The sequence below is a fragment of the Cloeon dipterum genome, chromosome 4 (assembly GCF_949628265.1).
Source record: "Cloeon dipterum chromosome 4, ieCloDipt1.1, whole genome shotgun sequence".
Lineage (NCBI taxonomy): Eukaryota > Metazoa > Arthropoda > Insecta > Ephemeroptera > Baetidae > Cloeon > Cloeon dipterum.
Window position 1 is genome coordinate 10,810,762 of NC_088789.1, and position 26,768 is coordinate 10,837,529.

Consider the following 26,768-nt stretch of genomic DNA (forward strand, 5'->3'; position numbering starts at 1 on the left):
GAGGGTTGCAGACAATAATTATTGCCGTCGCCCAATGACGTAAGAAAGAGTTGTGTGGTGTGGAAATATTCCCGAATTTATTTATGAATAGCGCGCAGTCGGGGATCATCATTTATTCCCTTTTTGTCCGCGACGCGACGCACAAAGGAATTTAAGAAGATGATGCTGGCTCACCAATAAAGTAACTCGGGGAGCAGCGAACAAAAAGCTGAGCAAAGGGTTAAAAGCATTATGCGACCGAGTATATCCCCGCAGACGAGCACACGGACGGGGTGCTGCTGGAAATTACTGACAAAGGTGCCGAGATGCATATATCATCGCCTGTGCGCCGAATAATGAAGTAAAGCACGCAAATCATGAACTGCTTGCGCTCTCTTCTCTCATTAGCCAGACTGGTCTGCTCGCTTTTTTCTTCAGCCTGCAGACATTCTAATAATAAAGTCTTTCATTTATTTTTTAGGCGGCCCCTTCGTGCCGTTTTCTCCCTTTATACATATAATTTTTAATCCTTTTTATTATACCCCGCGTGTGTATATGTAAACGCGCACGGTTGCTGTTGTCCGTCTGTCATATATATCCGCCGCGCGCACTGACCAAACCAGTCTCAGAACAAAATTAATGAATTATGTGCAAACGCACGGCCAGAAGAGTATAATCCGCGAGAGTCTCCTAAATTTGGAAGAGCTTTTCTCGGGAATGAAGAGCAAGGATACTAGCTTTTTAAGGGTGCACTGAAGGCAATCTCGATCTTTGAACTCGTCTTATTCCTCTATACCCAAAACTAAGTGGAAATTGGTTGAAAGCCTTCAAAATATTTCTCGGAATTTGCGACAAGTTGTGGTCAGGTGAAGCAAAAATACACACACGTTAGGACTTCAAGCGGAATCCTCAGAATTTTCAAAGGAAAATTGATTGAAATTATTTCAGGGATTGGAACAGTCCGGCCTGAAGAACATTGCAAAAACTTTCTCACCTAAGAGTTTGACAATGCAATCTAATTTTATATGAAATTTCCGATTAAAATAAAACTTAGAAAAACATTTTTTCATTAGTAGCAACACTTGCACGCAATCAATCAGGCTAGCCGAAATCCAATTTTGACTTTTTAAGCCAAACAAAGAAATAACTCCAGCTCAAGAATCCACAACGACTAGCACCCTAAATCCGAAACAGCAATTATTGCCACTAATCCGACCACACAAACCGAGGGTGGAAGGGAGCAGGAACACTTAAAATCCGTCAGCAGAGCGTTGGGGGTGACAAAACGCCGCGCTCGAAAAATTGAATTCGAAAAAGCAGCACATGTGGTGGCTGCCGGTGTGAATTATCGACGGCTTTCACGGCTCTAAAAGGCGCACGTCCTCCCGACCGAAAACAAAAATCCAAAATTGGCTACCGCAGCTATGTCGATAATAGGGCGCGTGCAAAGCAGCGGCGAAGTCGAGAAATTAGTTTTGCGGGCAGACAAAGGCGACAATTTGTCGTCGGCCTGAAAAATGTGCTGCCACCAGGCTCGCCGACGGATTATTATTCGCGCTGGCGCAAAATTAATTTATTCAGCTAATCACGCTCGCTTTGCGATCAACTCGCTCGCTGAGTGTGAATAAAGAATGCGAGCTGCGAATTGAAAAGCTTCACTCCCAGATGTTTTGCCAGGCCTAATTCAATAGCCGAGTGCCGAGAGTAAATGTGCGCACAATGACAGCTCATGCACTCGAGCGACGCCAAAATGCGAAGCGTAAACGCCGCGCAGGCAGACTGCTGGCGCCGAGTGCAAAACAAAAAGCACCGAGGGCTGTCTGCACATGGTGGGTGCAAGTTGAGCACTCGCGTTTTGTCCCACCGCAAACACAAGTCAAAATCAGGCTGTTAAAAGGCTCATTTCTGGGCTCTCACGTAAGCACTTATAAGCTAGCTGCATTGCACTGGGTTTGATTTGACGTTAAAATTAAAGATGTGCATATTAGAGATAAAAACGATGAATGACGTTTTTCAATTTAGCTCAAATTAGGCTAAAAAAAATAGGAAGTGCCTTGTGCACTACCGGTAAGGGCCGACAAGACGCAGTCTTCATCTAATAAACATATATATTTTTATATCTATAGAAAGATTGCAACAAACCCAATAAACCAATTATATTTTCAGACTCTACATTTGGCTCTTTGGAAAAAATTGAATCTTAGCATGAAATTTTAAAAAAGGTTTTGGCGCCTGCAAAAGACTAATTGCCGCAATAAATCAGCACGCATTCTATTTAGCCGCAGAGCAAATTCGTGCGGGCGTGTATAAGGTTCAGCTTGCGCATTCTTGTATGTATGTATTATTTTCGTTGCGCCCCATCAAGAGAACGATTACTCTGCTTGTTGTTCTCCACGTCTCCCCTCGAGCTGTTGAGGCTGCAGAAGAAGAATAGCAAATTAACATGGGTCATTTATTTATTGCGAGCATTGTCACCGGGAGCCAAATTTATACGTTTCGCTCAGACACCCCATTTCTCTTGGCGCGAAGCAAAACACACACACAGACAGACAAGAGAGAGCGTTCGGAAGGAGAAAAGAAAGGAAACGAGAGCGCAGAGAGCGGGAGACAGATGAGCACTTGATCTGTGACTTTTGTCGGCTTAATTGAGCGTCCCGCTGACAACACTGCAATTTATCGCGCTTTTTATGCAAATAATTTGATTCTGACTTGAATTTTGATTTTTGAGGAGATGAAAATTCTAATAGTCTGCGCTGTCAATTTAATTATTAGTTCAATGGTTTAAACTTGACTTTTATTTTCTCATTTTAATCCTATTATGCTAACCAGTTAAATTTAACATTTCGATTGTAATTAATTTTTTGTTCTTTAAGAAATTCCTTAAGTACTATCTTCTATAATATTTTACCCATATAACTGTTTTCATTATGAAAATAGGTAGACCGCAGCGTTAAAGGCAAGACAAAAAGCTGAATTGGCATCATTAAATTAGGCAAAAAAACCTGTCCAAATTACAGGTTAGCCTGTGTAAGATGATTGGGAGAGAGCGTACGCGAGTATATCTATACACGCAAGATTGCAGGGCAGTTTTTGCTCTCGATTTTGAATCGAGCGAGAGCAATTACCATTTGACCCGGCTGCGGATCCGCAAAATCGCTTCTGTTCCAATCTGAGGGCAGCTTCTGCAGCAGCTCCTTGTTGTTATAAATGTAATGGGCGAATACTAATTAATGTTATTTATTCCTTCACGATTCTTCTCTCCCGGTTGCTGCTATATCAAAATCGTGACCGCGCGGGTTTCGACTTCTGGATCCTTTTTTGTTGTGCGCGCTTAGTACTTTTTAAACGCGCTGCTCTCTCGCCTGCTTTTTGTTGTTATTAGAGTACAGCACACACGAAGAACTTTGTTTTTAACTGCAGCAGCGTTTCGGATAAGTGGAAGCTAATTGCCGATTTAATAAACGGTCGGGATAAAGAGCTCGCCTTCGCAGGGGCCGATTAAAAACAATCAATCGTGTGCCACTCGTTCGATGCTCTTGGGAATCAGGCAGAGATTTATAGTAAATTCCACTGGTTTGCATAACTGTTTAGTGCCTGGGGTTAAAATCAAGTCTGAAAATGCTTTAAATTCATTCTTATATTCACTGATCGATGTGCGGTTGAAATATGGAAAGTGGAATTACTTAACAACGGCTGAATATGCAGTGTCCAGATATATTTAGTGCTTTGTGTCATTTTATTACCAACGTTTCAAAAAAATTATATTTAGATTAATATTAAAGACCTATACATTATAGAACGGTATTTTTATCGTAAAAATTTTACAAATTTAGTTGATTTAAAATTATTTTAGTTATCTTTGGAATTAATTACCACTAATATAAAACACGCTAATCCTTAAGATAAATTGTAATTATGAGCGTGTAATGTAATTAAATTTTACTGCTCTTAAAATTACTGCAGTAAAATTGCTCAATCTTTTGGTTAGCATCATCAACACACATTTTAAACAATACCAATTTTAACAAGCAATGTCTTATAGTATAGTTTTATAAAGCTCTATGTACTACATAAATCATAATTCAAATTTAAAGTGTGAAAGTGAGGTAAAAAATTATTAAAATACACAAATGTTAAACTAAATTTAAAAAATTAAAATTCCTTACAGGACCTCTAGTTAATGAGTGGAAATATAATTTTTTTGGTGCATCAGCCCATATGATACACATTGTTTGCTTTCGTTCATTGTCAAGTGTGGGTAAAATAATCTTGGTAAGGCCCCTATGGTAAAAAAGGTCTTCATGAGCACGAACCATGAAATCGAAATTAATTTCTGTAATTGGGAACACACGCTGCACAATGCGAATATACGCATACATAATAACAAGGATTCGACGCTCGCGGCGTATTTTCCCCGCAGTGAGATGCACGTAAGAAAAAGAGGTACTGCTTATTTAGAAGACAAAACCACATGCATACTTGACTTAACATATTGTTTTCTGCTCTCGCAAGCGTACAAGCCGAACATAAATTTTTTGCGGCTTATCTTATCTGACATCATCTCTCTCGCCGCAAAGTGAGCATCAGGATTTTTATCTTGGAACCTCTCTCATTGTTACAATATCATAAGCATGCGACCCTCAGTCTACCAACAATGAAAATTATTCATTCATTTTGCGGGACAAACTTTATCGGATGTCGCATCTAAAAGACCGTTGGAATTCTTTTAGAAACGAAATTATTTTTCAGAGAAGTTGTTTCAGGAATTTTGAGAGCCACACTTTTACTTGAGCACACATTTCCTCTCTTTTCTTTTCAGAGGAAAGAAAACAAAAATATTCTCGGTTCCAGAGAAATTCTGGCTGAAATAAAAGATGCGGCAGCAGCGGGAGGTGTGTCATAATCTCGTCTTCACCCTTTTACATCTGCCTCTTTCTCGAGGAATCATCGCACCAGAAAGAGTAAAAACCCGTTCTCTGCCTCCCAAAAAACAACAAACAATAGCAGCGGAAGAAATATAAAATTTGGTCGGCAGCCGCGTCTCGATCGTAATTTGAGAACAATATTGGAATTTTATTGCTGCCAGGGAATGAGAGAGGAACGACCAACCGTCCGTTCGCCACCCTTGGGGGCCACGGAAAAGATAAAAAATAGACGGACAATCGTGTCCCGGTAGGTCTATAAAATTATAAAATCGTGTTATCACACGGGTGAATTTGTGTTATTTGTAGTTGTCTGTCACTTTTCAAAAGCAGGCCCATTACTCGACGGACGCCTGGTGAAATTGTTCAATAAATAAAATTATAACTTGTCCACGTTCTCTTTTGACGAGCGCGCAGTTTTAATATTTTATTTCACGATTTCGCCTCCCCTACCATTCGCTATTATTTCCTCTTTGCTCATTGTCGATTTAAAGAAAAAGTGACGGAGTAAATGCAGTATCAATCTCTCTTTATGATGCGTCGGGGTCATTTTCTGCGCCGCTTTTTTACTCACTGCGCGCTTTGTGCGCGTTTCGGCAACACACCGCTACTCTATTACGCGGCAGCGATTCCCAAGGGGTTGAAAACCGAGTCCACTTGGTTAGAGAAGTCATTGCTCAAGAAGGAAACTCCCCCTTATTTTGCTGACTTTTTCATTCACTATCCAGCGGTTGTGCTGACTTGGCGCTTCTCCGCGCTCCTGTATAATCACCGTTGAATAATCATTTTGACGAAAAGGTTTCAAGGGGTTGTCTATTCATGATTGCGAATTAACCCGATGATAAATTATCCACGTGGCCATTCAGCTGTAAAACACAAATTCCGATGGGAGAATATTTACATTTCAATGCGAAGATTGACGCGGAGCTGAATTCAAAATTAAAAGAAAAATCCGAAAGTTTCAACGTCTATTGGTGCAGTTTTAATTCATTTTATGCGCTAGGAAAAGTAATTAATGGGTAGTTTTGATATTAATTTGCACGGACCTTGCGCTTAGCGATTTTTCTAGCCTCCTGCTAAGTCGAATTTAATCGGCGTAGCGAGATTCCAACAAATAATGTATCAGCGTCGCGGTTATAAAGAATTGCGAGCCTACGCACATGCCGTTGATGGATGTGTGCGTGCCCCTGGACGGACGGACATCTGATGGACGTGCGGGAGAAACGCTTCAAATTATAAGAGCTCCTCGCCTCGAGAGAGTGCTCCCGAGACACTATTTATACATATATCGAAAGAAAACGTATACATATACAGCCGGTGATAGCTACTTTGTATTCATAGCTTTTAAGCGAAACCGTCTCAGCAGTCTCACTTGGCGGCAGCACTCCCTTATTTTAATATTATGTATTAATGCAAAAGGCACAATCATAAATATTATTTGAAGAAGAAGTAGCAGTGGCTACCGGAGATACGTTATTTTATGATTGCCCAACCTTTATTAAGAAGTTATTATCTGGTCGTCCCTCCTGCTTTTATGCCCCAACCGCGTGGATTGTTATTAACTTTTGATGCTGCATAAATTAAATCTGCTCTTTTTCTCTCGGCTCGGCTGGGCAGCTACAGCATTATTTCACTCACAAAACATTTGCATTTCTTCCCATTTTTTTCATCCTCGCCAGCGCTCAACTTGACATTTGTGATGATTAATGAGCCTGCTTCTGATTGTGAATGAAATTTCGAACTGACGATACTCACCGGCATCCTTGAAATCGTTCCCTTGTTCGTTAAAATAATGAAATCACTCTTCTGATCTAGCCGCGAGCGAAAAAGGGATCAGCATATAATGGGACGAGTTTTTGTTTTTCTTTTTGAACCTCTATGCCACCGCATAAAACGTGTAAATTATTTTCATTGCGGACTTTGCTGATCGATCGCTCCACGATTATTTTATTTGTACACATTTCAAGGTTTCCGTAAAACTAATTTACGTCGACAGTGCGAAGAATTGCGCCCATTATCCTCGCGTCAGCCGCTGCAAATTAATGTTATTGAGACTTTGTGGGACGTGAAAAGTGTTAACGAGTAAGTGACCATCGCTGCTCGGCCGGCAATGGCATCATCCACTTATCCGCACTGAGTTTAACAACTTTTAGGTTAACGAACCTTTTGTGTTTTCCTCCTCACACATATATACACGCGTGAGCATGAGAGAAAGAAGCGAGTTGATATAATTAACTAAGTTAAAAGAAATGCGGAGAATTCGCTCTTCATAAATTATTATTATATTAATTCAGGTTTGCGAGTTAATGAGTTATTGAGCGAGCCTAATCTGGAGGCTGAAGGTGGGCGGGCTGCTTATCTTACAAAAGTTGCTGCTAATTGCCTGGAATGTGTCACTAATTGAGCCAAATCCAACGGCAAATTATGTTATTAATATACCCAGTGAAAAAGCTGTATTGGCTACAGTATAAATCCTAATTTCACGAGCAGACTGCTTATCTTGGATCGGTGTGTATGCGCTGATTTATCCATTTTGGGCAAACAGATACACCTATGTGTACGCTGCTGATAAAATGCCCAAGATTGTTTTGCGCGAACGAAAATAAAAACATCAAAATGAAAATAAACCATCAGAAAAGAGTCGACAATCTCATCAATATCTGGCATATCTCTCGGAATATTTTGAATAGTTTATGGCCCACATTTAAAGAAGATGTTGCAGCAGGAAAATGCTTGCGCGCCGGCCATAAACGCGGGATTTATAGATAGCAGATAAGAATCTCATCTCGGTCAGCGGCAGTCTGGCAAAAAATTAAGCGAGAGCAGCCGCAGCGAGTCGTTGAACCTGCTGGTCATCATCATCATCAACGTCAGAAAATTGTGAGTACGTACCCGTTTTTAATGCTGGCCAACAATTAAAAGCGTTTTATTGCGCACTGCCTATTCTTCTTCGTTTTCCTCTTTGCCATTGCGAAATTCTCGTAACGCGGCACTCATTATTCAGACCTTTTTAATAATTGTAAGCGTGAGTAAAAAGCTAGTTTCCTAACTGTTCTGCTTGATTAACTTGTCCAAAAACAGCAATCCTTTTGCCAAAAATAATTAAAATGAGAGTGCTGCCCGGTAGTCGGTAAAAGATTGAGGTTGTAAATTCTTTTACTATATATACGCAGTTGGTAGGCAGGTCGTTAATGCCAAGAGAAAGATGCTGAAGATAGCCGCGTATTGATTGTTTCAAAGGTATAGAATAATGGCATTTTTCAAGTAGTTTATATTCTTCATTCACTCAATCGATATCTTGAGAAAATAAAACGGGTATTTAAAATAATTGAATCCGATAGTAAAAACCATTTGAAATATTTTGAAGTCCATTTTAATATAAATTTATGCATGCGTGATATTTCTACTTGAGAGTGAGGAATTCGGATGAATTTTATGTCACATGATTCGTCTCTGAGAAAATGTGAAAATGAGTTGAAGAGGAAACACACTTGCGCAACGGCTTGCAGTGGCGGCTGATCAAACTGGTTCCATCACAATATGTGTAATATATCTGAATAAAATTTTATAATGCAGCTTCTTTTTTTCAAATATCTGTTTATAAATAAGCATTCTTGCGTGTGACAAGAGCTAACACGAGATTTCCATTTGTCAATCGCCGCGTTTACACTCTTGGCCTCACTATATAAAAATTTTCAGTCTCCAAACGCGTTGCCTTGCCGCCAGGAATTTATTAATTGTTACCCATATTTTTGGCAGATTTACATTTATTGTTATTTTATTTAAAAGGGCTCCGCATTTTTTGTGCGCCTCGCGATGATTTCCCCCTCAGCCTAGTGCCTAATGAGCATCCATTCCGATACTTTATTGGCTCTATTAAATTTTATCGGCTGGTCTCATTCTGAATATAATTGAAAATCCCTCCTTACAATGCTGATGCTGCTCAACAGTTTATTGTCCTGTTCACCACAAATAAAACGACCCTCACTGTAATGGCTCCACTCCGAATATACATACAATAAATTTAGAAATCAGAGATTCAGAAATTTTTATCTCATTCTATGACGCGTTTTATTTTTCATCAGTTTTATGCTCACCCTCTCTATATAAAATTTTTCACCGTTCTTGTTTTTCTTCCACTTGATCTTTTTATTTTCGACGCATGGTCTCTCTCTTTTTTCCATAAAAGAGCCGCTCTCTTTCGGAAAAACCAATGTTTGTAGAAGCGATTGACGGGAAAGTAAGCATTCCTCCATTTTAAACTTTAATGTGGACGTCTCATTTGCCGATCAGATAATAAACATACCGTGATACTTCAAAGGTTGAACACAATTTACTTTTGAAATTGGTAGATATTTTTATAACTTTTTATTAAACTTTTTAATTAAATTTTGTTTTTCTCATTCGAACTTAGATTTGTACTAATTTTAAAGTGTGATGATTTTTATTACATTATCTCAATGAAAAACAGCTCGGAGAATTATACCCACACCCACATTGGCAAAAGCAGATTTTTGAAAATAAATATTTAATCAACAATACTCTGCATAGTAGGATGGGAATTTAAAAGTTGGATTAAAAAAAGTAAACTGATTTTGTAATTTTGTTTTGAAATGTAAGTCAAATCGAGCGCTGTTGTACTAAATTATTTCTAATTTTCTCTAGCTGATATAGATCTTGAAAATGATAGACTAAAAATTTAACACCATATGATCAAAGATTAAAACATAAACATTTTCAGTATAGAACTGAAGTTAGTCTGGCCCATACATAATTATTCAAAACATTTTGCATTATATACCTAGCATTCGTCTAAACTCTTAAACAAAAACTGTGAAATTAGCCATATCCTTTTAAATTACGCCTTATTCATCCTGAAACACCGAGATCAGAGCTCAAAATAATCATGCCTCTCGAGCACAATGCAAACAGGATGAATTGATTGTGTCCTCCTCAAATAACAGGGACGAGCGAAGCAACAACAGAGTGCGTGGCGCATTTCGTTCATACAAAAGTTCAACACATTCAGCGAGTTGCGGGGACAGCGAGGAGGGTGGCCGCGGACAAAAAAGGGCGCACGGATGACCGTTCGCTTTCGCCTTGTTTGCACATCACAGGATCATAATCGATCTTGCAAGGGTGCGACATGATCTCTGCGTGCATGAATAATATGACGTGGCTGCTTGCACGCATACATTTTGTCAGCCGAGATCAAAGTGGACTTGCTAATGAATTAAAGCAACTTAGTTTTAAGGGGAATCAGGCGCACAAAGCTGCTGCCACTGCGAATGAATTCGCGCGCGCTCCTCTCTGCCACCGCTGCTGCTGCTGGGATCCACCGCGGCATTAACAACGTCTAACATCTAATTATTGTGCGCCCTCTCACTCGCTCTCCTGTGAATCAGGTGTGCGACGGCGGCGGCATCAAAGTGTTGTGCCAATTTGTTCACTAATTAGATTACGCAATTTGAGCGTTAATTTGCTTAGCATTGATCTCATAGTTAATGTTCCTTGTCCCTCCATCCCTCTCTATATAGCGCTACTGGCGAGACATTTGGACGCCAGTAAAAGCGCCTCTCGTGTTTTTCATTCTTCAATTTTCTACAATACTTAATGAAAATTTCTCTAAAAATATTAATTAAATATTTGAAACGTTGCAAAATTGGCTTTTCTGTGGCGTTTTTCTGGATGGCTAGAATCATAATGAGTTTACTAATTTTGAAATTTTCTGCATACCTCTTTAAAAAAGTATTAATGCTATGCGTAAAACAGGTCAGAAATACAATAATCAGTCAAGAAATAAACTGCCACGATTTTCTTAAATTTATTGAATACTTTTGTTGGTTTTATATGCTCTGATTTTTTTTTTTTTTTGCAAAAAGGGATTTTCAATCTAATTGTACAATTTTTGTGTGTGTTCCAGACTCATTTGGAGACCGACTGATCTCTAACCTCCCTCGGCAGCCTATAGTCTAAAGGTAAGATTGTGTTTTCTTTACGAGGCGTCAGATAAACTGTGAATCGCAATCTACAATTGATGTAACAAAACATTATATCATTTAATACGTTAAGTTAAATTTGCTTGAATACCTTCATAATATCACTCATTCTGGTCGTCCTTATCGGATTGAATTAGAGCGTGAGCGGAATACACAAATTACGTGTCATCGTCATCAGATTATGTTAGTGAATAGCGTACGTCGGTTGCGCCGCGAGATAATAGATAAAGAGGACGACGGGAACGCCGCGTGCATCGCCAAGAGAAAAGCAAATTGCTGCAAAATGGATTATGTGCGCGAGTTAATACCGGGTGCCTGCATAGGCACGTGTGTATGTTCCTCCCTTGTGATGACGGCAGTTGGGAAAGAGCGAGCTAGAGAGAGAGAGAGAGAAACGGCAATGGGTGAAAAAGAACGGTGTGGAAGCGGCGGCGGAGGTACATATACACACACGAGAGCAATTCTTCAAATTGTGCAAAGTTTCCTTTTTATGTAATATATGAAAGAGGGCAAAATGCCTTTCCCTACAAATATAGGAGTTGCTTCTTTTGACGAATGACAACAGCAGTGGCGGAGTCAGAAGAGAAATGATGATGAGGAGAGAAATGCTCGATGCGAGATGAGTTCAGGGAAGTGAGCGAAAGACCTCATTGATAACGGTCATTCGATAGATTTTATAGAGAAAACGCTGAAAGGTTTTAAGTTGGTATAGCGTCATTCGTGTCAAGCAGGACGCATGCTGACGATTATTAAAAACCCATTTTCAAATAGCAGACATAAAAACTTTGAGATTCAGACTTTTGCCACTTTACACTCCCCTGTCATTATAAGGGTCGAGCAGAGAAAGAAATTTTCGTTGCTATTCATTTCATCAATTTCGCTCTTTATGCTCACGTAGGGCGGCACACGGTGGTGCTGCTCAAGGAGGATCGGCACAAAGGAGAATCAGCGAAGGTAATTGCATTATATTACTTTTCTTCTTCTCTCGCTCCGACTTCTTCGTCGTCGTCTGGCTTTTGGCCTTTTGCGTGGGTTCACAGGCGGCGCGGCGACGGCCGAAACTCTCTAATAATCGTCAAAAGGGTTATTTGCGGCGCACAATGGCCATCATTCAAGGAGAGCGAGCGAGAGATAAAACAAACCTCGATAATTTCACCCCCTTGAACTTGCAGCAGCTCTCTTTCTTTTTGCACTTGACGCCAAAATGACAAAAGGGAAAGTCCGACAAAGGCCGTGTAATGAGCGCTGAAGGAAAATCATCCGCTATTGTGCACGTATAATTCGGGCCTATTGTCTGTCCTCGCGTGGACTTCTCTCTCTTCTCATCGACTTATTATACACAAAGTGAGCCTTGATGAATGAATGAATGAATGAAAAGGTCCCGTGCACACGTATATCCATCTCTGCTCCTGCCGTGTCCAGGAAAGTTCGCGGCCCTGCAATTTTGATACGCCTCTTAATCACGACATTGTAATTCTGAGATTATCCCAGTTGGCTACCTGAATTGATCTTTGAGCAAATTATGCAATTTTAATCACTTTGATTTGCTCAATACGGGCAGGCTTTGGTATGAAAGCTTCTGCTGGGGGCTTTACAGTGGCGACTTCCGAGAATATATTTAAAAAACTTTCATGCGAAAGACGCGTGCACTCTCGACTTTTAATTTGAAGCAGGATGCCGAAAATGTCCCATTTAGCTAAAATCCTCTTCTTTTTCAAGTCCGCGGGCATTCATAAGAGCGTTTCGTCATTTGCAATTTATACTCACATATACAAAAAGCGAGAGGCCTCTCCTTAATGCTGCAACTTAATTTTTCCGAGTTTTTGTGTGCACGAGGGGCGCTTCAAGGGTGCAAAAAGAGAGCGTGCGGAGATTATTCGCAGTGGCCTTCTCATCTTTCCCTTTTTTCAGCAGGAATAATTTAAAACATCAGAGAGAGCCAGGCAGGCATCCTGCCAGCCAGCCGGCAGGGAAAAATGCTGCTCCACATTACGGAGAATGAAAAGTTTTGCGCCATACAGAGTCAGACGAACATAAAATATTTTTTCGCTTCAAATGATAAATAATTACGGATGTTTTCTTAGCCAGGGTGCACGCGGGTTCACATTATAAAGAGAGTGAGTGGATGATGGATCATCATTGCAAAGTCGGCTTGCTCTTTTCTCTTTTGCCGGCAACTTTTTTCGACGCTGCCATGACCGTGAGCGTTGCTTGTGTATGTGTATGTGTATCTTTTTTCTCTAACTGCCGCCGCAGCATGCTACTCTGACTTTCATCAAAAGGCAAGAGCAACATCAAAATAAGACCTAGAAATGAATATATGGTATTTACGGAGTAATTACATGACGCAAACTTTTCTCTTGCCGAGAGCGCGGCCCTTTCTTCTTGACTTTTCAAATGAAGCCTGCCTGCCACCCCCTTGTGCGCCAGCTTTTTCTGCCCGCGACGCACTCTGTCTATCTCGCCACCCTTTCTAATTTTTCTTTTGATACATTTTGCAGAGGAAAAATTGGCCGCACGCATATACAAACTTTCCGCCTCCACTCGCCTACCAACTCTTTATAATCAAAATTGATCCGCTGTCACCAAAATACTTCTTTTCAGCCACGCAGTTGTCTTTGAACAACGGAAATTAATTTTTCCTTTGGCACAAATTAATTGATGTTCTCGATATCTAAGATGACTTTCTCAAAGAGAAAGAACACGAGAATTTTTAATCCTTCAGGAAAAAATTATTTCTGCCTCAATGATGTTTTTGTCAGCTGTGTCAAAGTGGAACTAAGCTGCGCTGGAAAATCCAATCTCATTACTTATATACATATATTTTGAGTCAGGTTGAAAGCAAATCGTTGAGAGTTCCAGCGTCGTGTAGAGACAAACGTGGGCAGCACCGCATGATTCTTACTTGCGAGCGGATAAGAAACTTCAAAGACATTGGCGACTGCTTTTACTCGTGATTACTCGAGATTTGCTTAACCGAAAAGGTAAAGATTTGCGCTTTCAGGAGCAGCGGTCCGCTTCCTCCTGTTAAAAACAAGCGAGCTCTGGCTGCACCCAAGGCTCACATTGCACTCGCTATTCTTCTCGATACCGCCTTGGAACGACCGGGCATGCTAATTTGATGAGTTTGTTTGTGCGTGCCTAAGAAGATTTCGGCCCGATGTCTCATTTATAACCCCCGGCTCTAGGAGGGTGTGTGCGCAAATATAATGGAAAGCGGGGCGGACACATTTGTGTGCGGGCACAAATCAGAGTGGTGGATTTTGATCAAATTAACAGTCACTCCAAATAAACAATCTCGGAACTGGTTTGGAAACCAATATTTAATTCTTAAAAAAACCACCGAGGGCGAGGAAATAATTTCACATGCTTTTTACACCACGCCAACCGTCCGCAAAGTATTGGAAGCATGAAAACACTCATTTCCACGACCCCAAAGACGCTATCCGTTCGACCGGCTCACTCTCTCGACGGTGGCACCAAAGTTTGGTTTGCATTATTGCTTACACAGGAGCATCCACGTCGACTTGATCCGTGGTTCGGCGTCCGTGCCCTGTTTGTATTGCACGCCAGAATCCTTCATTTATGAACTCCCCGTGGCGAAATTTATCAACAGATATGCATGGATCTGAATGGTTGTCTGAGGATGTGCTGTTTGTATGGAGAGCAAGCAGACTGCCACAATGCAAACACTCGGGGATATTTGAAATGCTTTTATGCCGGTACGCGCGGCATACACACTGATATCTCGGCGAAATTGTACACATGTTGCCAAATGATCTCTTTCCTTGTGCGCTCTGGGGACTGATTCCACAACTTTAACAAGAAATGTGTGAGGAAAAACGTTCCGATAGCAAAATAGGCGCTGCGTATATCGAATAAGTTCGTGCGGGAGATTTTCAAGGCGAGAGAGATTTATGAGTTATGCATCTCGCACGAGCTACATGTTGAGCTTGTTGCATAACCTCTCTTTGGGCAGATTTTTACAATTGCCTAGCTTGGTGCCAAAACCAATTTAAAATGTTTATTTTTATGTGATTTTTTCATTTTGCAGACAGAGGAACTAATTTTTGCATGTCCTCATTTAAATTTATATTCTGCAATTTAAGTTGGAGATTGCAAAAATCTGCATTTTTCTTTGGGGGTGAAATATAAAAATTAATTGTTTTTAAATATCTTTATCTATGAAATCAAATATATTGTAAAATGGGAAAATAATTTAAAAAAATATTAATTGATATTGATGCTAGCATAATTTCGCAAATCAAAGTTAACAGGAATGTATTTTGTGATAAATTTGTCATTTTTCGCCAAATTAAGTACAAATTCAACCCACCTCTCAGTCAGTTTGCTGTACCAGAAAAACCGGTGTTTTTCATTAATTGCCATAAATCAGCAACTTCTCAAATTAATTATGATATCTAATTTATGGTGGCCGTTTTATTCAAATTACTTCCGGCATTTGCTCATGTAGTTTAGAATTGGTGCTATACTGATTGGAAAGTTTGAAGAAGAAAACGCAATATTTGAAAACCACTCGTAAAAGAGGCGGGCAGCACTTGTTAAGTTGGTGGGCAGGCACAAACAAGTCGGGAGCAAGCAACAGTGTGGGAGGAGAAGAAACTCAAACGCGAAATAACCCGAGAGAAGCAATTGGCACAAATTAAAACGTAAGCATTTATAGCAATGTATTTAAAAGCAAGCGCGCTGGCTGTACAAATTTATTTATTTTCCACCACGCGAGCGAGCGAGTGAACGGGCTCGTGAGTGAGTGAGCATGAGCACCGAGGAGCCAAGATGGGTTTGAGCACATACACACAAAACTTTGCTGATATCTTGTGATGTGCCGCGCGTGTATTTGCAGTTGGTATTGAAATTTGTTTTAGATCTGCTGCCGCTCTCCACTCTTCATATCTCCTCAGATCGCACAGAAAGGGTTTTCACAAAGTCAGCGTGGCTGTGGCAGCGGCGGCAGCACGGGGTTTTGAGGCTTTTCGCCGAGCCAGTGAGCAAAGGCGAAATTCACATTAGAGAAAACTTTCTATATCTCTGCAGAAGCACTACTATTTACGCTTGTTTTCTAACAACTTTGTCTACCACTGACGCCGTTTTACTCGATAGAACCTAATACAGTGGGAGTAGCAGTCTTGTTTGTCAATGTTTAGTTCATTAAGGAAGTTGCAGCACTCACTCGCTCTCTCACACACATAGGCCTTAGTGGAGCCGAGTGCTAAACCACCCTTCCGACCAAGCAACCAACCAACCAGCAACTCTCTCGCCTGAGCCTTGATGAGAAAACACTTTGAGCAGCCCTTTTCTCTTCACTCGCCTCTCAGGCCAGCAGCCAGCCTTGTCTTTTTCTCCTCCAAGTCCCTGGTTTCTCATCATAATATTATCTTGGTATACATAAACACACGCCATTCTCAATAGCCTCAAAGCAAATTACACACACTCCCTCGTCGGCCACCCGCCAGAGTTGTGACTGACCACCCGGCTCCTGTTAATAATTCGAAACTGCCGCCACCACCGACGGCCGACCGACAGAGTTGGTTGGGTCGTGTTCTACAACAGTTTCTAAGAGGCTATTCATCGCATTGTGCGCAAATGGGATTGCAAGACGAGTTTTGCATTCACTCCGCCCGACGGCTATTTAATCGATAGCGCGAAAAATGCGCCTGATTGAATCTTCTTGCGGGGATATGTATTAGACGCGCGGCGATGAAAGGGTTGCTTACCAGAGACTCTCAATGAGAGAGAGAGAGAGAGAGAGAGAGAGAGAGAGAGAGCACATGCTCTTGATATTTCCTTTGTGCTGTCAAGATAGGCCCAAGGAGAGGGCGGACGACAGATACGAGTTCTGAGGCCCGTGTTTTCACTAATTGCGAGCATTTATCGGGTAATATTCTTTAAGAGAGACTCTCTTTTTTTGTTTAAAAAATAGCCTAAGCATGAAAAATTTAATTTTTAATTTGGTGTAAAAAATAGATTCCATTATTATTAATAAGATGTATTGTACTGTATACCAAAGGTGTGCCACTCTAGATTTCAAAGTATATAACATCTTAATTATAATTAGTTAATTGGTTTCAAAAATTCATTCCATTCAAGTACAAAAAATGGTTCTCTGTGAAAATAGGATTTCAAATGTTGAGCTTTAAGATAAATGGATCACTCAATTTAATGGAATAAATATAAATATGATTGAACTCAGGCCATTATTTTCTTCTTTCCTGAACGGTGAGTGATTTGACAAATTGCCTTTGTTGACGGCACAGTGGCAGAAGCACAGAGCAGAGGGAACAAAGTGAAACCGAGGGTGCAGTCGCAGACTGCAGGTTGGATAAATAAACGCATTACGAGTTGACGCGTCGAAAATCCGCAAAGTGTTTCCTCAAATGTTGGCCCCCTTCAGAAGCGTGGGGCGTACAAAGGCACCGCAAGTCGATTTGTCTCCGATACCTCCGCCGTGCTACTCGCTCACCGAGAATGAAACTGCTTTTAAAGCGCAGCTTTTCTTTTTTTCTTCGTGGCAAAAAAGACGACGGCGACGAGAGCGGAAAGAAAAATAACCATTATGCGCTTTGTATGACAAAATCTCGATACATAAAGAAAGAAAGCACTTCTTGCTTTTAGTCAATATACACACGTAATTTTTCTTTCTGCCTCGACGACGAAAGCAAAGCAACTCTCTTTCTCGTCGATTCATTTATTGATAAGGCTTCCATTCAAATGAGAAGAAAAAGCTGCAGGCACCCACTCGCCAAAGAATAAAAGAATGTGGCATGCAAGAAAAAGCTCCACGAGGAACGACGGCGACTTGCCAATGAGCAGGAATAAAAATTAATTCTCTATTTGCAGTAGCTTTGCCTCAGCCTGACAAATAAGCTGAAAACATTAATCCGGCGCGCCAACTTTTTTACCTCCTGTGGGGATTTTCGCGTAAGCAGCGTGTTTTTCGATCAGACATTGTGCTTTATAGCGGCCTGTCTCTGAAAATTCGCTTTTCGCTCTCCCTCCCTCGGCTGCAAAAGCCCGTGTTGTGCGTGTATTATATATTTTACATGTATTAAATGTGCACACAACTCGCTCTCATATGATGGTGCCACGGATAATAATGCATATGATTATTTTTACACTGTCAACCAAGAACATTGAATATAAATTAAAGAACACGCACAGGGCATTAAACAAGCGTTCCCGACGCCAAGCTTTGCCTCATCCTTTTGTCGCCACAAGATTGCGAGATCATTTTGTGGCTAAATTACATTTTTCGGGTTAACGTGATAAATAAAAGGAAAATTAAATTTTTTGAGAATTTTTTTAGTACAGTAATAATTTTTAACCAAAGGAATTTGATGGTTCAATCTTGTCAAGTTCTAGGCAGATCTGTATAATTATATAGTGCGCGCGTTCGTAATTTTTAAAGACAGCAAAATATAAAAAGATTAGTTTCTTCCATTTGCGTTTTAAAATTTATATTTTTTACTGGAAAGTAAAGAATGGCGAGCTTAAGTCTTGATTCAAAGTCCGATTTAAACAGCAAATTCAATTTACAAGAATTACTAATCACAAATTAGCCCTTCAATCGATTAACGCATTAGAATTGAGTCAAAACCACATTGATAATAATTTAAAATTCAAAATAGTTGTAATGAAATAAATCTTACTCCGTCATTGCTGGTTCGAATTTAAATTACTATTGCAGCTTCAGTACCTATTCAATTCACCTTTTTATAGCAAGGAGTTGGTCAGTTTTTGCTGGGTTGCGATGCTTTAGGCGGCTACAATAGTCCACATAAAGAAACCATATATTATACTGACTACCCCAATCTACAAAAATGCTCTGACCTTAGCTCAAGCTTTTAAATCACACAGCACTGTTTTTTTATGGACTATTATCAAATTTATATACGTTAAGGGTGGAAAATAACATTGCCTTTTTCAGCTTAGTAACTAAAATATTTTAATAGTTTGTCGTTTTTATCATGTTTGAAAAATATTCAGTATCAAAGAACGTTCAATAGTTTTTATGAGATGGCTTCCTTCAAAATGTCAAAGATAGCAATGTGTTTCTGCCACAGTTGGCAAGAAAACTATTTATTAGTGCACCCAAAAACATTAATATTATGAGATTATTGACACAACACACTTCACGCCTTAAGGGGTGATCTCGGTCCTTTAAAGAAACGAACGCTGTAGCTCCCGGACCGGGCTCTTTTGTTGAACTGCTAGACATACTTTTTCGTGAAATTAATTTAGGTGCAAACAAATAAGTATTTTAGCTTTAATATCCGAATGGACTCTTCATGGTAGACGCACTAGTCAAACGTGTAAAATGCATCCAGCCTGCATTCGACCCTGAATTAACTTAATTGGAAAGCTGTAGACAAAACAGCCTTTCATCATAAAGACATGTGTTTCTGAGAGTTTTAAATCAGTAATTAAATTATATCAGCATTTAAACATTGAACATAAATGAAGCATTAAACAAATTTGCATCGATTCATTGCAACCTTGCATTGTCCACGCGCTGAAGGGACAGAGACTGAAGGGCAAGCGTGAGCGACAAAGCAAGTGGCCGGGGGCGATATTAATTCATATTTCCCTCCATACGCACTCGGCTGCATTTGCGTGGATAGAAAGGCGATTACACTGTCGGCAGCCGGAGCAGTTTGAATGGCACCGATAATGGTATATATTGTGCGCTCGTTGGAAATATGTCTTGACCGCGCATGATGACCGAGAGGCATTTTCTGGGCACAAAAGCGCGGCATCATGACTTTTGCTTCTCTCTGCGCTGCTGCCGGGACCATTATTGCGTTACGCAGGACTATAGAGAGCCGGAGTGGACAGAGAAGAGCGAGCAGCCAGTGTGCGGCGGCTGCTGCTGCTGTGCAAGTGGATTTGGTGAGGTGTGAGACGTGCCCGGAATAAAAAGTGATTTCGCCGCCTCGCCTCGGTAATGAGCTCTGAAAAAGACGAGATAATATTTATGCGACCACCCTCCTCGCCGACTAGCTTGAATCGGGCCTAATCTCTTTAAGCATGCACTCCGTGTTCCGTGCGCGTAGAAAGGAATTCTCTGCTCACCGCCACCACCGCGTGTGTAATAATTTCCTTTCTTACGCGCATTCTGTTACAGCGGAATAATAATACGAAAAAAGAGCAAAGTATAGTGCTCTGCCTCTGGTAATTTATTGCCTACATTAGCGTGGTATTGTCAAGCGCAAGAAGCGTGCATTTCAACTCATGAGGAGGATAATGGATAGAGCAATCAATTCGTTGATTGTAAACGCACTTACTCCCAACAGCATATGCCAAAGAATTTTTTACGAATCTGAATGGACTTTTACATAAAATATCCTCACAAACATTTTATTTTAAAAATTGGTTAAGAGGAAAAAACAGGATATATAAATAAATTTAAAGGATATACGTGATCACAGAAGCGCTCTACACACAGTCTAGAACAAAGTTCTTTATTTGATTCTAAAAGTTATTTTGACTCCAATATATGTAAAACCATTTTTCTATTTATTGAAGCATATGAGATATTTTTATATAAAATCTCCCTCAGAATGTAAGGGCTAAACCTGAAAAGATAAATCAAATTATGTTTTAAATTAATTTTTATATCACGTTTAGCTGTTAAGCTAATATAGCATGCTAATTTCATGTTTAATAAATATTACTGTGTTTCATTATACTTAGTTTGAAAACATATACAATTATTTTTGCCTTATTGGACCAATTTCCTGCAAGTGCGGAATTTAAAATTTCTATTGCAAGTTTGCTCATGTTGAATGAGTTTTAATTTTTTAAGTAATTATTCACGATTTGCGCAGTAAATTTGCCTGTTGAATTCAATCTGCAATACAGATAGCTTACAAAACAAGCAACGTGAAAAGCAAACAGTTCCCAGTCCTGTTGCGGAGAATTCGTTACAAAACAACGGATGCTGGAGCACACACATATTCATCTCCAGCAGCAGTGGCGGCGGCGGCTGTGCTGAAAGGGCCGCGCTTTTGTATTTTGTCCAGCAGTGTCTTTTGTCTGACTACAAATGATGCTGCTCTCTCCATTGGCCACACAGAGGAGCCATTACTGGCAATGATGTGCAAGCACTGGACAAAGAAACAAAAAAGGGCTGCCGTGCGGTGGTCCCAGAACTTGGGAGCGCCACCGGCTTCTTTCTTTAATTCTTCTGCACCATTGTGCGCACTCTGCTCAATGGAGAGAAGCTGCTGCTTGAATCGAATAATGCACCGATTGCGTCAGCAAAAATTGGCCCATTGTGTCATGTGAAAAATATTTGGTGTTGGTGGGTTCGTTTCGTTCGTTCGGAACCCTGTGCGCGCGTATGAGCAGGAGGCACATTACATGTGTGTTGCTCTTTCAGCTTGGCCGCATACAAATCGTCGTGTCAGACGGAGGAAGTTGATGATTGTGCAGTTGATTTTTTCAATGCCACCCTGACGAGAGCATTATGTGTTTTGATTCTCGTGAGTCGCAGGATTCTCTGGTCGGCTGTTTCACTTGTGTCTGAATAGCAAATTGTGTTCCGCCGCACCTTATAAGGAATGCGCGGCACTTCTTGTTATATCGTCAGGAGGCTGCAAATGACATTCAAGCCTCGAGTTTGTAATATGCCTAGGAAACTACTACATTAGCTTTAAATTAAAACTACCCCATATTTTGAAATTAATGAAGTTAAAAAAGATTCTTGATTTTATATAATTCTTTGAATGTATATTAGTGAAAAAATTGTCATTTAATGCTTAAAATTCATGGAGAAATTACAGTTAATAAATTGGTATTTTTTAAAAATAGCAATCGTGCAAGTTATTCTAAATTATTAGGATTCGATATTTTCATCTTGTGATTAAAATGTGTATTATTTTTAAATTATGCCGATCATAATTTTGTCTTATATTATGAAATACGTTTTACTATGGCAAGTTTAGCTGTTTTATAATGATATTTCTAAAAAAAAATATGAAGATGAAAATACATATGAAATTTTGTTTGGCTTTCACAACCCCTACTGAAAATAGCTCGATAATTGGACGGAAACACCGGATCGAGTCTTCAGATCTCGATTGTCCCAATTATAAACGGAACAAAAAGCATATCAGGCCCATTATAGCAGCGGATCTCTCCGTTGGCACGAAGGGGTTGCACATATTCTCTCTCCGCTCTCGCGGCTGAGGACGATATGGCTCATTGTGCGTTAAATAATCAAACAGCAGAAGAAAGAGCAGAGGGCGCACAAAAGATGAGATTGATAGTTGCAGGCCCTACCTGACAGAGCGGCAATTCATAACAGTCAGTCGGGCAGCCAGCATATGCATAAGAGAAGAAGAAAAGGATTATGATTATTGTGGGATGAATCGAGCCGTATCTTCTTCTTGTGCGCCATTATTCTTGTTGTGTTCTCTTGTTGTGATCTAGCATCACATTATGAACGGCAGCTGCTGCTGGGTGGGCTCTCTCTCTCTCTCTCTCTCTCTCTCTCTCTCTCTCTCTCTCTCTCTCTCTCTCTCTCTCTCTCGTCGTTTGCCTTACACAAATTTTTCGCTGGTGCTCGTGATTGATCATTTTATAGACTCCCATAAGGCTTCCATTAGCCACACATTTTAACTCTTCAATCCTAAATTATTCAGGCTGATGGCTGGTTAAAATTTGAAAATCAGTGAAAATGGAACAATATGATTTCTCCTGAAGTTAAACCAATAAAAATATAAAGATTGGTTTTAGTCACTCTCTCCCATTGATTTCAACCAAGTTTCTTATTAAGGAAAAGTGGCATTGGGTGAGACCAACTTCTGTAAAAAGCTCAAGGCGACGTGTCTGCTGCGGTTGGTTCTGAAGATCCTTTGTGATCCAGCAGTGAGCATAACAAATGACGCCGACACTCATTAGGCAGAGCATTATGAGATGAAGAAAAATATTGTATTAATGGTAATTGGAACGGATAAAAGCAACGTGTGCGAGCGGCAGAAGCTGTATAGCTTTTACTTTTATTTGTTCTGCGCTAGCCCGGCTAAATTAATTAGGGGCTTTTGGAAGAAAGCTTGGGCTAGAAAGAGAAGCATCGCGCATTGCGATTAGTTACACACAAAGGATTACACAGCTGAAAAATTATTTTTGAGCCACTACTCATAACAATGGTATAAAAATAATACGGAGCTGTTTGTGCGTTTCAAGAGAGAGTCAGTCGTCGGCGTCTAGTGAAAGCAGCGCGGCCCGGGCGGACCGAAATATAAAAAATATTTTTGGATCACAATTAAATATTCGCCCTTCTGTTCGTGATATCTGGGGCAGAACATAATTTCACTTTGTTACTCTTCAAGCGGGCGCTGGCAACGCGAGGAAGAATCACTTTGTGGTTGTTATGATCGCGGCTATTTCGGAGCTTTATGATTGCCGACCCGCGGCTCCATCAACGCGCACCACAAAGCTCTCGGTGAGTGGATGACAAAAAAGCTGAGGAATAATAAAGTGAACGCGCCGCGAGGAGAAATAAAAGCCTGGCAATTTTGTTTGATGATTCCTTCAGTAAAGTGCGATAAAACGGCTACTTCAAAGAAACATCTCAACATCCAGCTTCAGCTAATTCCATTCCTTCTTTTACGAGCAGCAAATTGAACAATAGTCCGTGACTGACTTCAATCAGACATTTCGACGCAATCATTTGCCCGTTCTGTTTGCTTAGCAGATCAAATCAAACTGCCAAATGCCGGCTGAGGGCATCGGAACCCATTCCGATTTAATAGAATCAGCACAGGGGGATGCAACAACCCTTTCACAGCGACGAGAAATTGCAGACGTAATAGATTTATCTACCGGATTTGTATTTTTATTGCTCGTAAGCCATATAGGGGAGGGGGCTGCGAAATCCCATTCGGGCAAACAATTCGCCAAAAGCCAATTCTAGCATCATGCAAAGAACAGCAGCAGAATCCGGTTTTTAATGGGCCCGCTTGCTTCCGCGTAGGAATGCATTTTCGTATAGATTGTTGCTAGTAGCGGGGCGGGCGGGGAGGGAGGGCAACAATGCATTTTTGCCTCCCTTCCCGAAAAAACGCAAACACGCACACCTTAAGTAACCATTACTATATGTGCACACACATATCTCTATTATGACGTCAAGATACCCCCTCGCCCCGGTTGGTTCCCATCCGGGTGTGCATCAGAATTCTTTGTTCAGCAGTCGGCCCGCGGCGTGCACCCTTACCTGTTACGTGTGCTCGATCGTCCCGCAGCGGCAACAGTCGTGGCACGCCAAAATTCGACGGCCACATTGCATCCCGTCTCGCAGCTGAACGCACCCCCAATCTTGTTCATGCATTATTCGATCACGCGGGGGAGAACTTTCGATTAATACGACTGACTGTAAGTGCTGCTGTTTTGTTGAATGAATTTGCGCACAATCATCAATTTCGTCGGAAAGGCTCTGTGGTGGTGGTTGCCAACAAGCGTGCGTGCTGCAGTCCTCTGAGTGTTGCGATTGTCGAGGACAATAAATACGCTCGCAGTACTAAAGGTGACGAGCACTACTTAACATGGTTCAGCAGCACACTGGAGTTGGTGCCAAATGTGAGTGTAGATTTCTATAGCTCTGAGCATATAGCAATGAAATGAAATAGCAAACTTATACGTTCTCATCTAATAACTAATCAACAAGGATATTTTAATTTTAAATTTCTGTAGATTTTAAAAGGCTAATAATTAAATTGCAAAATTGAAGGGGATAGCAAAAATAAGATTTTTGTTTTTTATTCTATGATATGTATATATTTACGGACTGTCTATATTATCATCCTGTCAACGTTCTTCATTTCAACTGTCACGCGCGAAACAAAGTAAAACCCTCATCTGGCAATATAAAGTAGCATGCTGGGTTGCAACCCATCGAGGATGATGTTTTCTGAAAAATGACATATTATGCTCCAGTCAGCGTAGCTTTAAGAGCAGAACCAACTGCTCGCGGGAAAAAGAACAGCCAACGCGGAGGAGCCTATTAAAAGATGACATCTTTGTTTATGATTCATTAAATTTTAGCGTAAAAGCTTTAAAAATATAAATAATATATACTCGTCGGCAGAGTGGCTTCATAAAAAGAGTGAGAGCAGTGGATATGACAGCGTTTTTGTAAAATATTATGAAAATCTCGGCCCTGCAGTGCTGTTACACATTAAAATATTTCTGGACAGCCTGTGTGTCGCTCTTAAGAAATTAATCATTTACAAAAATGAATTCACAGATTTCGGGGAGCGAGGACGCGCTCGGTGGGCATTATTTTTGGATTTTTGTGTGTGTTTCGCCCCAAATTATGTGTTCCGAGTAGGTGTGTTGTTTTTAAATGCGCCATCGCTGGCTCTTGGACTTTAGTTACGCGTTCTTTAGTCATGATTTTGATAACTGATGTTGCATATCATCGTAATCTATTTCTTAGATCAAGCTTATCAAAAGCTATTAATCAGGATTTATTTAGCTGCTTAATATAGCGACATTAGTTAAAAATCTTCCTAAAGGAAACTTTAAACAATATGATTTTTTGAAGATGAAGAAGTCCAATTCGGTATTTTTTTCTTTCATTTTTAAAGTCATACACAATACCTTATTAAGAATATAAATAAACAACCTAAGATTTACGGACTCGATTAAAAATTAAATTTCCAAATAAATTAACCATTAAATATAATTATATAATTCCGTTACCAGTACTGTGAAATAATTTTTCAGCACTTAAAATGTGATTCACTTATTTTCCACTACCCGGAAGAGCAAACATCTCATTCATTTCGAACACACGCACGCTCGTCCAGCGGGATAGCGGGATAGATAGATAGGCAAGCAGCTGTGCTTTCTCCGTGAAAATGCACCCACCCGCGGGGGAATGCATGCATGAAAGACACCCGAATCTTGCCCCGCACATCTCGCAGCTCGTTTGGCTCCGGATGTCTCTATTTCTTTTCCCACTATTTCTGAATAATTTTTTGTGTGAAATCTGGTGAAACCTTTATCCACCTGCCAAGATCGTTGTGTTTGTCTCTCTGAACGGTCACCTGTTCTTCCTTTTCACGATCTGAACCACATATCCGCCTGTGCGTGTTTAATGAGTGTGCCGCTCGCCCACACCAACTCATTTACAACTTGGTGACGTGAAACCGTATAGCTCTCCCGGACCAACACTCTACTTTAAACGCGTGTGTCGCCGCGCTAACGCTTTTGCTGCGACGCTCAATGGGCACCGGCGTCACGTTTAAAGAAGTGATTACGAGCCGGAAAATATTTAACAATTGTTTTTTGTACGAGCACAGTACAATTTTGATAGAGTAGAGTGGAGCACTTTGTCACTTTGTCTTTTAGAAATAGCTCTGGTATAGAATGTGCAGCAAGAAGAATCTTTCAAAGGCTCAAATGAATGAAAAAAGAATTTTTACGGTTCAAACATATTGGATATATCTGTGGGAATTGATTTCTGAAATAACTTTATTTCAGTAAAGCCGTTGATAGTGTTTGCAGCAAAAAACATTAAAACCTTTGAGCCTCAACACGTCTCTGAAAACGAAGAGTTTTTGAAACAAAAATAATAAAATTGGGAATTTTTGTGAAAAAGTAACGGATTAACGGTCAGAACAGGGAAATGAACGATGAGTTATTTGTACTTGGATAACAAGATGTTCATAAAGCTAAAATTTTGGGCTTTTGTCCTCTTGAGTTTTCTTTGACGGACCCAAAGAAATTATGACAACAGTTATCAATTCTTCAAAGCATTTGTTTCATAAACACCTACATAGTTATTGTCTATTATGACATAAAAAAGCTGTTGAGAGATCGAACAATGGCGCCAGAAACACAC

The 26,768-nt window shown here is 40.3% G+C and overlaps 1 protein-coding gene across 6 annotated transcripts in view; it reads left to right on the forward strand.

Moving 5' to 3' along the window:
• The window catches only part of LOC135944397 (transcription factor SOX-5-like), a 169,544-nt gene that overhangs the window by 46,996 nt on the left and 95,780 nt on the right, over window positions 1-26,768 (forward strand). For 4 of the 6 annotated variants that reach the window (XM_065491293.1, XM_065491299.1, XM_065491294.1 and 1 more), the window contains one exon: window positions 10,825-10,879. Coding sequence is in view for 1 of the 6 variants with exons in the window: in XM_065491291.1 (XP_065347363.1) it covers window positions 23,295-23,366 (72 nt within the window). In the remaining 5 variants the exon portion in view is untranslated. Of the gene's footprint in view, window positions 1-10,824; window positions 10,880-23,279; window positions 23,367-24,480; window positions 24,500-26,768 lie in introns of those variants that run through there. The other 2 variants (XM_065491291.1, XM_065491297.1) reach the window with 2 other exon arrangements.